Consider the following 13118-nt stretch of genomic DNA (forward strand, 5'->3'; position numbering starts at 1 on the left):
AATCTCTAAACTCTAAAAGTAATTGGAAAGGTAGATACAAATGATTTGTGACATTGTGGTTACAATAAAGAATGTAAACAAGATGTAAACAAGATGCTGTGTATTTATTTACAGTAGTGATGGACAGCTGGTGGCATTTTGAAAACAGGTTTTCAAACACTTATAGCCCGATTAGCAGGACAATAGACTCTATAGCCCGGCTACTGTACTGTGAAAGGCACACCTTTCCAGTACTCCTCACCCCGCCCCAAACTCCACCCTTAACACAGTTACCATTCAAAAACGAGCTGTTTATCTAAAAAAAAAAATATGACATTGCGACCAAAGAGAACAGACGAAATGGACATTGTTTTCATCAAGCCAGCTTCTTTCTATGGTGCTACCCGTTCCAGGGTTAGGACTGTAACCACCAGCTTCTTTCTGTGGTGCTACCCGTTCTAGGGTTAGGACTGTAGCCACCAGCTTCTTTCTGTGGTGCTACCCGTTCCAGGGTTAGGACTGTAACCACCAGCTTCTTTCTATGGTGCTACCTGTTCCAGGGTTAGGACTGTAACCACCAGCTTCTTTCTATGGTGCTACCTGTTCCAGGGATAGGACTGTAACCACCAGCTTCTTTCTGTGGTGCTACCCGTTCCAGGGTTAGGACTGTAACCACCAGCTTCTTTCTATGGTGCTACCCGTTCCAGGGTTAGGACTGTAACCACCAGCTTCTTTCTATGGTGCTACCCGTTCCAGGGTTAGGACTGTAACCACCAGCTTCTTTCTATGGTGCTACCCGTTCCAGGGTTAGGACCGTAACCAGGACTTCAAAATAAGCCGGAGCTGAGAGAATCACCAAAACTAAAGGTATTTTGGTTTCAGTGCATTTTCTTATTTTGATTTTTTTTACAGTATATAGCCTATCAATGTGTAGGCATACTGTGTAATAAAATCGATAATTAAATAAGGGTTGAATAAAAAATGTTGGGTACTAAAAACGTGAATGTGTTTTTGCAGAGCATACAACCATGCCGACACCCATCCGTGGAGATCAGTGGATAAAGGGCTGGACAACGGGTCGCAACGAAAAAACGCATGGTTGCCAAGAAAGCGGTTAGTTTTGCTAGATTCTTAAAATGTGTACGCAGCATTTGTGTGTTGGAGTCACTTTTAATTCTTAATTGATCTACCGTTTCTATCATAGGCCACTGTAATGGATGGGGGCTCAGGGCGGTACCATTCTGCTCATCTGATGAAGGTGCACATGGATCAGATTCAAACTTTGAAGACCGAGATCGAGTCATTGAAGGCAGACCAGCAGAAAGAGAAACATTATCTGAGGGGTGACAGCTGATGCATTGGTCCAGAGCCAGGCGGCATTGGCGGAGGGCGGAGAATGACGCGTTGAAGAGGGCGAGGAACGAGATGGGAGTCATAATCCATGCCAGGCACACCTGTGAGCTCTGGAACTCCACCACCTCTGAGACAAGCATGGAGAAATGAAAATGTTCAATTATATTCCATGATATTCTTAAGATATATGTGTTGACTGAATATAAGCAAGTGATGTCTGCTAAATAATCAAGTTGATGGCACAGTCATATAGCCTCAGCACCTACATAAAGCTGCGTGTGGGTCATCTCATGCAACCGCAAAATGTTGGATGAAGCATATACTATACAGTACTGTATTTCTTCAACAGCATCTTTATGCTTTCATTAATAAAATAATGATAAAAATACAGATGTTTATTTAGTTATGGATTCATAACGAATTACTATGAGAATAAATATCACTGAATTACAGAAAATTGGAACAAAGTTGTGTAATGAAGGTAAACAAATTGTTGCTTACTGGAAAATACTCTTTCAAACACACACGGTCACGTTGTACAGTGTCCTTATGGCTATTAGCAGGTAGCTGGACAATATACTTGCCTAGAAGGAGGGTAGGGGGAGAATTCTATCGTCAAATGTATTTCTTAGTTAGGTTGGCTGTATCACAACCATCCGTGATTGGTTGCAATTTCAGTTTAATACACCAGAAAAGACTCAACAAATAATACAACAAAAAGTATTATTTTTATTATTATTATGTATCACATCCGACCATAATTGGGAGTCCCATAGGGCGGCGCCCAATTGGCCCAGCGTTTCTCTCCCTCTAAAAGCAAAAATAAATGTTTTGGCCTTTACAAATATTATTTTGGCCTTTATTCAGATTACAAACGCTCACTTTTGTTTTTTGAAAACAAAACAACATCCAAAATATCATTATATATTATCAAGTTGATGGCACAGTCATATAGCCTTGGCACCTACATAAAGCTGAGTGACTCACTCATTCATGGCTTTGGATCAAAATAAATAAGTACCAACATTCTTTCTGATAGTCTTTAATAAAGAAATGTTTTGGTTATCCTGACCTGGACACCATGTACAGTATTATAATAGCCCTCCCGATTGGCGCAGCGGTCTAAGACACTGCATCACAGTGCAAATGCGTTGCTACAGATGCAGGTTTGATACCTGTGCCGGGAGACCCATATGTAATTATTGGAGGTCAATATTTTTCATGAGTCTCACTAGTGTTGAGTAATGTGCTGTTAAAAGAGCATATTGAAGTTAGAAGCAATAGCCTACAAGTATTTATTTTTTATTTTTTTTTACCCCCTTTTCTCCCCAATTTTCGTGGTATCCAATCGCTAGTAATTACTATCTTGTCTCATCGCTACAACTCCCGTACGGGCTCGGGAGAGACGATGTCGCCTACCCTAGGCGACATGAGTCTCACTAGTGTTGAGTAATGTGCTGTTAAAAGTGGTGTTAAAAGAGCATATTGAAGTTAGAAGCAATAGCCTACAAGTATTTTATTTTTTATTTTTACCCCCTTTTCTCCCCAATTTTCGTGGTATCCAATCGCTAGTAATTACTATCTTGTCTCATCGCTACAACTCCCTTACGGGCTCGGGAGAGACGAAGGTCGAAAGCCATGCGTCCTCCGAAGCACAACCCAACCAAGCCACACTGCTTCTTAACACAGCGCGCCTCCAACCCGGAAGCCAGCCGCACCAATGTGTCGGAGGATACACCGTGCACTTGGCCCCCTCGGTTAGCGCGCACTGCGCCCGGCCCGCCACAGGAGTCGCTGGAGCGCGATGAGACAAGGATATCCCTACCGGCCAAACCCTCCCTAACCCGGACGACGCTAGGCCAATTGTGCGTCGCCCCACGGACCTCCCGGTCGTGGCCGGCTGCGACAGAGCCTGGGCGCGAACCCAGAGACTCTGGTGGCGCAGCTAGCGCTGCGAGATTGCCCTAGACCACTGCGCCACCCGGGAGGCCCAGCCTACAAGTATTTTAGCACCGTTTCGCCCTGCTCTGAGATAAGCATGGGGACTGGTCTTGATAAATCAATGAGATTTTATTTTCACTGAATCTCCATTTGGGTATTGGTTAGACTACAATTATACAATTAGGGTGTAGAAATGTTATCCCCTTAGTGTAACCTTTATTTAACTAGGCAAGTCAGTTAAGAACAAATTCTTATTTACAAGGACAGGCTACTACTTCCTCCCAGTCAGGGAATTGAACCCTGGTCTCCCGCGGGCCCGCACGACATGGGGATTCTTTAGCTAAATAGCCCAGTACTGTAGCCTACTCCCGACCGTCATGTTGTACAGCGCCATATTTTCCTTTCCATCCTAACGGAAACCCAGAGGGTTTTTTATTTTTTCTTGAAATAGAAGCACCATAATATTAAGCAAATTAATTAAGCAAACTTTCCTAAAATCAGTCCCATGTACTATGTTCTCTCAAAAAAAGGTTTTAAATTCTCTAGTACAGCCACTATTGAAGGCTATCAAATGCTTCTCAAAGATGCCCTCTGGTGGTCAAACTAGCACTAACTAACTTTAATGGTTACAATGGCTGACACTTAAATAATGTGCCATATAATTCTGCGGTACCATTGAAGATGTGCTGCAGTATGCTGCAACTTTTAAAGGACGAACCACTGTATAAAGTTAGGATTCATGAGATACCCTGTAAGAGCTTTTGTGTACAAGCCCGTTAAGTGTCATAAATTGAATAGATTTGGTCATGTGTCAAGTGTGTACAGAAGGAAAGAATATCGTATGTCAGATGAAGGGAAATGCTGCAACTGTGGAGGTGAACATGCGCCTGAATTCTTGGGGTGCCCTGTTACGGTGAAGGAAAATGAGGTGGCAAGGGTAAGGAGTGTCCAGAGTGTCTCCTATCTGGAGGCGGTGAGAAAACTGAAAGGAACAAGTGGTGGAGAAGAAGAAATGGTAGTAGAGCCACCACGACCAGGGAAGGTTTCTCATCAACCGAGGGATAATGAAATGCTACATGTTAAAAAGGTGGACTTAGTATTATTTATTGCAATGGTCATAAATTGTACAGCACAAGCAGAGAAGAAGAAAAAAATGTAAATGGACATTTCTTTGTATATATCCATAAAAATGATGCCAGTTGATTCATGATTTAGACTGGTTGAGAAACGCTGCCTGCCTCTCTCTCTCGTTCCGACTCCCGACCCTAACACTTCCTTTACTATGGGACAGTTGGAGATCGAATTTGAATATTGAAACAATGTTGCAGATGTCGGAAAGACAGACAACAAGGTCTATACAAATCTCAGCTGTTGAAAACTAAATGTTAGTCTAAAAGAAATGTGAGATCATGTCTAGATGCTTTTAATAGTGGAGATCAAGTTTATAATTTCCCTGCCTAGGCTGATGAGACAGTGGATTGCACAGTCAGATGGAACAGAGTAAATTGATTTAGCCGGTGGTTACTTGTGGAATAGATACCAGCTGGAATGCACTTTTAACCAATCAGCATTCAGGATTAGACCCACTCGTTGTATAATGGCTCATAATGACTGGGGTTCTTTCAAGGGACATTTTAGCATGGGTGTTACTTTGCCTTGTGCTTGTAGCTCTGTACACTGCCACTCATTTAATTAAATTTCGTTGTTTTCTACACCCTTCTGTTTTGGATTTGTCTTCTGACAAACAAGTTACCATAGGAACTTCAGTTGCACCACAAGGTGCCACTCATTCTAAGTCATAACATAGGGCAGATAGGTAGGGCCCTTTTACAATCCATGTTGTCATAGCTTTGTCATTACTTGGTGCTTGGGGCTGTAGTTAGGGGTCTTCAAAAATAGAGGGAGGTGTTAGTGTGTTCCTAGAGAACTCTACAGCAGTGGTTCTCAAAGTGGGGTCCGTGGACGTCTTTCCCTCATTTTAAGGTCAACCCTGTAACGTGAACATAACTGTTATAATATGGTAAAACTATTCCTTTTTAAATATTTTTTTCTAAATTAAGATTGAACATTTAATATTCAAATCATAGTGTAAAAGCAGGTGAGCTAGTTCTACTCTTTTTGGACATGTTCTGATGTTTTGTGGTGGAAAACTGAGTGGGTCGAGCATAACAAGTCAAACCTGTTACCCATAGATAGACAGGCTAGAAATATATAAAAAATACATGTAAAAAAAGGTATGAAGCTTGCATTCAATTGCCACTCCCTCTTGCACACAACAAGCTTCCATTCCCCCTGTTACAAGGGGATTCATGGCTCCCTCTTGCACACAACACGCTTCCATTCCCCCTGTTACAAGGGGATTCATGGCTCCCTCTTGCACACAACAAGCTTCCATTCCCCCTGTTACAAGGGGATTCATGGCTCCCTCTTGCACACAACAAGCTTCCATTCCCCCTGTTACAAGGGGATTCATGGCTCCCTCTTGCACACAACACGCTTCCATTCCCCCTGTTACAAGGGGATTCATGGCTCCCTGTTGCACACAACAAGCTTCCATTCCCCCTGTTACAAGGGGATTCATGGCTGATTTAAGAATAAATCATCAACCTCTTGAGATAGGAAATTATGTTTTTTATGAAGTTGTGTGCTCTTTATGACAGAATGTTGAAATTCAGTGAAATTAACATCGTTTTTTTTTACCAAGTTACACTTCTCAAAAGGCACTGAATTGGTGGAAAGACTAATATTATTCATCTACAATTTCTTAACACTGGGAAACATGGGCCTAGGAGGCTTACAGGGATATTGGTATACACAACTCAATACTTTCTGTATTTAAAAAAAAACATAAATGCACTTTAATTTAAACTTTAAAACGGCAAAGTTTTCTCTCTGCCTCATGGCAAAATGGGTAGTATTGTAGGATATTAGCTTTAAAGCTGCAACAGCCTGACACAGACTTACATAAGCATTGTACAACTTGGCTGTAAACAGCACAGCATGGGAGGCTGAGGTTATACAGTAGGTCAGCTTCTGAGGGAAACTGCTGATCCAAACTAATATTATCACTTAGTTAATTAAGTTTTCAGCTGACTGTGTAGCCCAGGCAGGGCTATCTCACACAGGATGTGGAAGCAGGGCTTCTGTAGACCATCACAGCACTGGGCAGCATCCCAAATGGCACCCTATTCCCCATGTAGTGCACAACTTTTGACCATGTCCATAGGGGTCTGGTCAATAATAGTACACTATATAGGGAATAGGGTTTCATTTGGAAAACAGCTCTGAACTGTATAAACAAAGCCCTGCACCCATACGGGAACACATCAGACATCACAAGAACCATGGCAGTCTCTACAGGAAAGGGAAGTGTGTGTACGTGTGTGTGCTTCCTGTGTGTATATCTGTATGCAGTGTGTTTATTTTGAAGCTCCAGGGCTGACTTGGTGAATAGACCAGACCAGAGGTAAAAAGAGGATGTACCACTTACCACTTCCAGAATCTTCTCCTCCATGTCATAAACTGTGCAGTCCTGCAATCAGAGACAGAAGTATATTTCACAAGATGCTACAGTAAAACACTTAAGCTGTGTCCCTCTGAGGCGTAGCAGGAAATAGTGGACGAAAACACAAATTAACAGTGAGCGGAGGACAAATATTTGTGGAAATAAAAAATTGGGAGTGAAACCAAACAGGAATGCAAAAAGCATCCCAAATATACAGGACGATGTGTCTTGTGGGCACTTAAATAACAACTCCCTGTAAACAGTGACAAGATGATTGCACGACAGATCTGTGGGACGTCACTTAACTATAGGGAGCAGTGAGGTGGAGAGGACACTGCTCCCACTCTGTATCCTTCACTATGCCTGTGTCCTAAATAGCAACATGTTCCCTTTTTAGTGCACTACTTTTGACCAGGACCCTATTGGCTAGTGCACTATATAGGGAACAGGGTGCCATTTGGGACACAACAGACTCTGTATACTTCACGTTTTGAGGGAGAGAGCAGAATTAGGCTGATCTTTCCTCCTCCCATGTGCTGCTGGTGGAGGTCTTCAGTGGGAACATCAGTACTTTTGTGAAGCATCACAGCACAGTTGAAAAATATATGTCAAATAGAAATCCAAATTGGATGGTGTTAAGAGATAGATGGGAGGGGTTGAATGGAGCTGTTGGGTGGGACTGATACCAACAACATAACAAATGTAAAACATACGGGGTCTGTAAAATGTATATAGGTTCAGAACTTTTGTGAAATAGCACAGTGTCACGCCCTGACCTTAGAGAGCCTTTTTATGTCTCTATTTTGGTTTGGTCAGGGTGTGATTTGGGGTGGGCATTCTATGTTCTGATTTCTATGTTTTTGTATTTCTATGTGTTGGCCGGGTATGGTTCTCAATCAGGGACAGCTGTCTATCGTTGTCTCTGATTGGGAATCATACTTAGGTAGCCCTTTTTCCCACCTGTGATTGTGGGTAGTTGACTTTTGTTAGTGGCACTATAGCCCTCGGAAGCTTCACGGTCGTTTATTTTGTTTCTTGTTTTGTTGGCGACATTCAATAATAAAAGGATATGTACGATCACCACGCTGCACTTTGGTCCACTTCTTTCGACGGCCGTGACACAGTTACAAATATAAATAATATAAATCAAACTGGATGGACATCAGAAATTGAGGAAGGCCAGGACTAAAAACAAACAAAATATAACTATTGTAAAATGGATTGTGTCTGTAAAATGTATATAGTGTGTATAAGCTGGAAGTAGAAGCCTAAGTGTTGTTGTTCACTAGTTTACTCCAGTTGGGGGAGGGGTGGTAGGAGAATAATACAGGAAGGTATATTCAAAAAAAAATTGTATGTGTATACAGTTGAAGTCGGAAGTTTACATACACTTAGGTTGGAGTCATTAAAACTTGTTTTTCAACCACTCCACAAATTTCTTGTTAACAAACTAGTTTTGGCAAGTCGGTTAGGACATCTACTTTGTGCATGACACAAGTAATTTTTACAACAATTGTTTACAGACAGATTATTTCACTTATAATTCACTGTATCACAATTCCAGTGGGTCAGAAGTTTACATACACTAAGTTGACTGTGCCTTTAAACAGCTTGGAAAATTCCAGAAAAGGATGTCAAGAAGAAATTTCTGGAGTGGTTGAAAAACAAGTTTTAATGACTCCAACCTAAGTGTATGTAAACTTCTGACTTCAACTGTATATGTGTATGTATGTATGTATATATATATATATATATATGTGTATATGTATGAATGTTTATATATATGTGTGGATGTGTGTATGTGTATGTATGTGTATATATATAGATATATATATTTACCCCAAATATATGGGGGATTGGAAATGATGCAGACAATTACATTGATGGAAGCAACAATCTATCCTCAATATTAAAGCTGATCCACCCTCTGAAATTATTTTATTTATTTATTTATTTATAAATTTTATTTATTTATTTATTTAAAAATTAAATAAAAACATGTGCTTTAACAATTCAGTGGTCCAGTTCTTATTGCATCCTGTGGTGAGTGTCTGTGTGGGCCACACCTTCAGCTAACACTTCCTATTTGAACTCCACCTCAATGTGTAACAGATCAAAAGAAGTAGCCTCTGATGCAGGGTTTTTAAGGTCTCGTGTGACTGACATTGTGACCCTACAAGTTCATGTAAGATGGGCTACCTTTGAAACAACAGAGAATTTTCTCAGAGATGTTTTGCTTTTTACATGCCTTAAAAACTGTCATTTTTGGTTCCCAGAACGTTCATGAGAGGGGCTCTATTTTAATTTGTGTGTTGACTACGAGCATGAAAGAAATATTCATGCATCATGCTAATTTAACAAACACACACAAGTAGTTTCCTTATATGCAAAGTCATCCCAAAGTCCCATGAAACCTCATGAGAGTGAATAGTGATGATTAGAGAACAAACCTTCTGAACGGTGGAGGTGAGTTCCAGACACAGCTGAATGATCCTGTTCTTAGTGGAGGTGAAGTCACTGATCCCCGTCAGAGAAGTCCTGTTATATAGAGACCAGAGGAAGGACAGGAGACATTCCAATTACAACAACCCCAATAACACAGCAATAATCTATCTATCGCTGTGTGTACAATCATAACAATATCAGGTGCAATCATGGAGCTGAATGTGATGACGGTTCTGTATAATATAGCAATTATGAGTGTTGTTGTGTGACAGATGCATGAAGACAGCATCTAAATAAAAACGACCCAGGTATGTGAGAAATGTAATAGCAATTATTGTTGTTGACTTGATGAGCTTTGACTGGTCATGTACGTAGGTTACAGTACCCTCCCTAACATGTTTTGAGGGGTTACTAACAGCATCTGCTGTTGTCCGTCAATACAGATGTTTCATTTTGCAGCGGAGACCTTCTGGAATGCGTCTCAAGCCGACACAAGCACAGGAATACAACCGGCTGCATTACTTCACTTGGAAAGACTTCACTGTGGCTGTTTTGACTACCAGACAGTAAAACATTTCCTCAAGTCAGGACTTTAACAAGATAACATGTATGTTAACATGGGCATCACTTAAGACCATAATAGAATGCATTCCTCCCGGTGAAATGTTAAGAGTGTGTGTGTGTGTGTGTGTGTGTGTGTGTGTGTGTGTGTGTGTGTGTGTGTGTGTGTGTGTGTGTGTGTGTGTGTGTGTGTGTGTGTGTGTGTGTGTGTGTGTGTGTGTGTGTGTGTGTGTGTGTGTGTGTGCGTGCGTGCGTGCGTGCCACTGCCTACGTGCATGTGTGTAAGTGTGTTTTGTATAGCCTACCTGTCCAGCCAGGCCAGGAGACTCTTGGCTGCTCCGATGAGCTCCACCACAGCAGTGAGGAAGTCATTGGGGGGTTTGTGGGACTTCTTGCCCTCGTACGACGGGTTCTTTCTGCGCTCCGACGCTGAGTTGTGGAGGTTGTTGGACGCCGCTCTCATACGACCAACCAGAGTCTTCAGGTTGTCTGTCTCCACCCCATAGTTCTGGAAGACAAAAGAGATAAACGTTTTTACTTGCATTGACTGTGATTTGTGGTTGTTTTAACCACCCTAGTTGAATGCACTGACTTGTAAGTCCGCTAAAATACCGAAATGTAAATTATAAACTGGGTGGTTCGAGCCCTGAATGCTGATTGGCTGACAGCTGTGGAATATCAGACCGTATACCACGGGTATGACAAAACATTTACTGCTCTAATTATGTTGGTAACCCGTTTATAATAGCAATATGGGGGTTTGTGGTATATGGCCAATATACCACGGCTATCGGCTGTATCCAGGCACTCCGCGTTGCGTTAAGAATAGCCCTTAGCCGTGGTATATTGGCCATATACCACACACCCTCGTGACTTATTGCTTAAATGTATGGGCATATTCTCATAACACAACATTCAAAAATAAGAAAGAAATACACCAAGGTTATCTGACTCACTAAGTTTATCATAGCCACATACCATACATGTAGCTATCAGAGCTTTGATTAGTGTGATTAGCATGTGTGTTGTAATCCAGGCTGCATCACATCCAGACGTAATTGTGAGTCCCATAGGGCGCCGCACAATTGGCCCAGCGTCATCCGGGTTTGGCCGGGGTAGGCCGTCATTGTAAATAAGAATTTGTTCTTAACTGACTTGCCAAGTTAAATAAAGGTTAAATAAATAAAATTTAAATAAAGTCATCAATTCCATTCAATACCAACTGGCTTGGGTTCAGAAAACATTGCCTATGTCCCAAATGGCACCCTATTCCATCTATAGTGCACTACCTTTGGCCAGTCTCATGGGCCCTCATCGGCTCTGGCCAAAAGTAGTGCACTACAGAGTGAAAAGGGTGCCATTTCAGACACAGTCATTACCTTTCTGTTGAATTGTAGAGTGACAGAGGATTAAGGACTCCAGGGTCTTTCTCATGACCAAGTCCCTCTGACCAAGTTCATGACAAAGTTCTCAAGTCCCCTTACACTCAGGACCAGTCACCATGGCAACCTGCATGGCCCATCATCTGACTAAAACATATTCCCTTCCACGTCTATCTGAATTATCTCAAATTCTAAGTGTGTGTGTGTGTGTGTGTGTCTTTGTTTGTGCTGAGTGTAAATGTAAGTGTGTGAACAAGGGAGGGAGGAAGATGGCAAGGGAGAACTATCAACCCTTTCATATCTACACAGCTCTAGGGGTTTAATAGCAGGATAACACCTGTGGATCACTGGCCCTGTAACACCTGTGGATCACTGACCCTGTAACACCTGTGGATCACTGGCCCTGTAACACCTGTGGATCACTGGTCCTGTAACACCTGTGGATCACTGGCCCTGTAACACCTGTGGATCACTGGCCCTGTAACACCTGTGGATCACTGACCCTGTAACACCTGTGGATCACTGGCCCTGTAACACCTGTGGATCACTGGCCCTGTAACACCTGTTGATCACTGGCCCTGTAACACCTGTGGATCACTGGTCCTGTAACACCTGTGGATCACTGGCCCTGTAACACCTGTTGATCACTGGCCCTGTAACACCTGTGGATCACTGGTCCTGTAACACCTGTGGATCACTGGTCCTGTAACACCTGTGGATCACTGGTCCTGTAACACCTGTGGATCACTGGTCCTGTAACACCTGTGGATCACTGGCCCTGTAACACCTGTAGCACAGCTATGGTAGACGGAGGTAAAAAGGCCTTAATTAAGTGCAAAGGATGGTGGGATGGGAAAGTCCAACAAGGTCTGATTGAGATCAAATAAAATCTCTTAAATTATTACCTTAATCACTATGAACACACATACACACGCACACAGACACGCACACAGACACGCACGACAGCTGTTCAGCGCGATCGTTCCTATCCTGAAGCATAGAAGCAATGGAAACTTCTGAAGCCAATGGAATGCCTATTCTTGTTCAGACGCTGAAGAGGGGCAAGGGAAAGTGAAGAAAAGGAGGAAGAGAGCATGTGACAAAGGGAGGAAAAGGAGAAAGTGTTGACTCTGAGATCTACAGCAGTTATGATGTATGGGGCACGGTCGGAGAGAGGAGAGGCAGGGGCAGAACCAATCACCAGACGGAAACCACAGGAACAATGGTGTAACGGCTTTTCCCGAGCGGGATGTGTGTATTACAGGTGGGGGGTGGGGTCACATCTGTTTCCTGAGCACCAGGAGATATCCCCGAGAACATAAAGCTCTGCCCAGATTGCATCCCAAATGGCACCCAATTCCCGATACAGTGCACTACGTTTGACCAGGGCCTGGTCCCGTTTAGCTCAGTTGGTAGAGCATGGCGCTTGCAACGCCAGGGTTGTGGGTTCATTCCCCACGGGGGGACCAGGATGAATATGTATGAACTTTCCAATTTGTAAGTCGCTCTGGATAAGAGTGTCTGCTAAATGACTTAAAATGTAAAATGTCTATAGGGAGTAGTGCACTATGTAGGGTATAGGATGCCATTTGGGATACAGTCCTACTAGTCACCCACAGCCAACACTCAACCCTCACTACTTTATATTGGCCAGATAATGTATATTCCCTCTCACGTAGGACATGGTCAAGATCCCAGTTCATTTCCTCCAACCACCAAAGCTCTCTTAAAAGATAACAAGGTCCGGTATACTACCACCAAAGCTCTCTTAAAATATAATAAGGTCCGGTATACTACCACCAAAGCTCTCTTGAAAGATAACAAGGTCCGGGATACTACCATTAAAGCTCTCTTAAAAGATAACAAGGTCCGGGATACTACCACCAAAGCTCTCTTAAAAGATAATAAGGTCCGGTATACTACCACCAAAGCTCTCTTAAAAGATAATAAGG

General features: G+C 42.5%; 1 protein-coding gene across 1 annotated transcript in view; it reads right to left on the reverse strand.

Moving 5' to 3' along the window:
- The window catches only part of LOC139555845 (connector enhancer of kinase suppressor of ras 3-like), a 74137-nt gene that overhangs the window by 37113 nt on the left and 23906 nt on the right, over positions 1 to 13118 (reverse strand). Inside the window, exons 3-5 of the mRNA XM_071369233.1 lie at positions 10090 to 10292; positions 9229 to 9316; positions 6764 to 6805 (exon numbers count right to left, since the gene is read on the reverse strand). Of these exons, the coding sequence (XP_071225334.1) occupies positions 6764 to 6805; positions 9229 to 9316; positions 10090 to 10292 (333 nt within the window). The remainder of the gene's footprint in view (positions 1 to 6763; positions 6806 to 9228; positions 9317 to 10089; positions 10293 to 13118) is intronic.

Source organism: Salvelinus alpinus, chromosome 27 (assembly GCF_045679555.1).
Source record: "Salvelinus alpinus chromosome 27, SLU_Salpinus.1, whole genome shotgun sequence".
NCBI classification, from domain to species: Eukaryota; Metazoa; Chordata; class Actinopteri; order Salmoniformes; family Salmonidae; genus Salvelinus; species Salvelinus alpinus.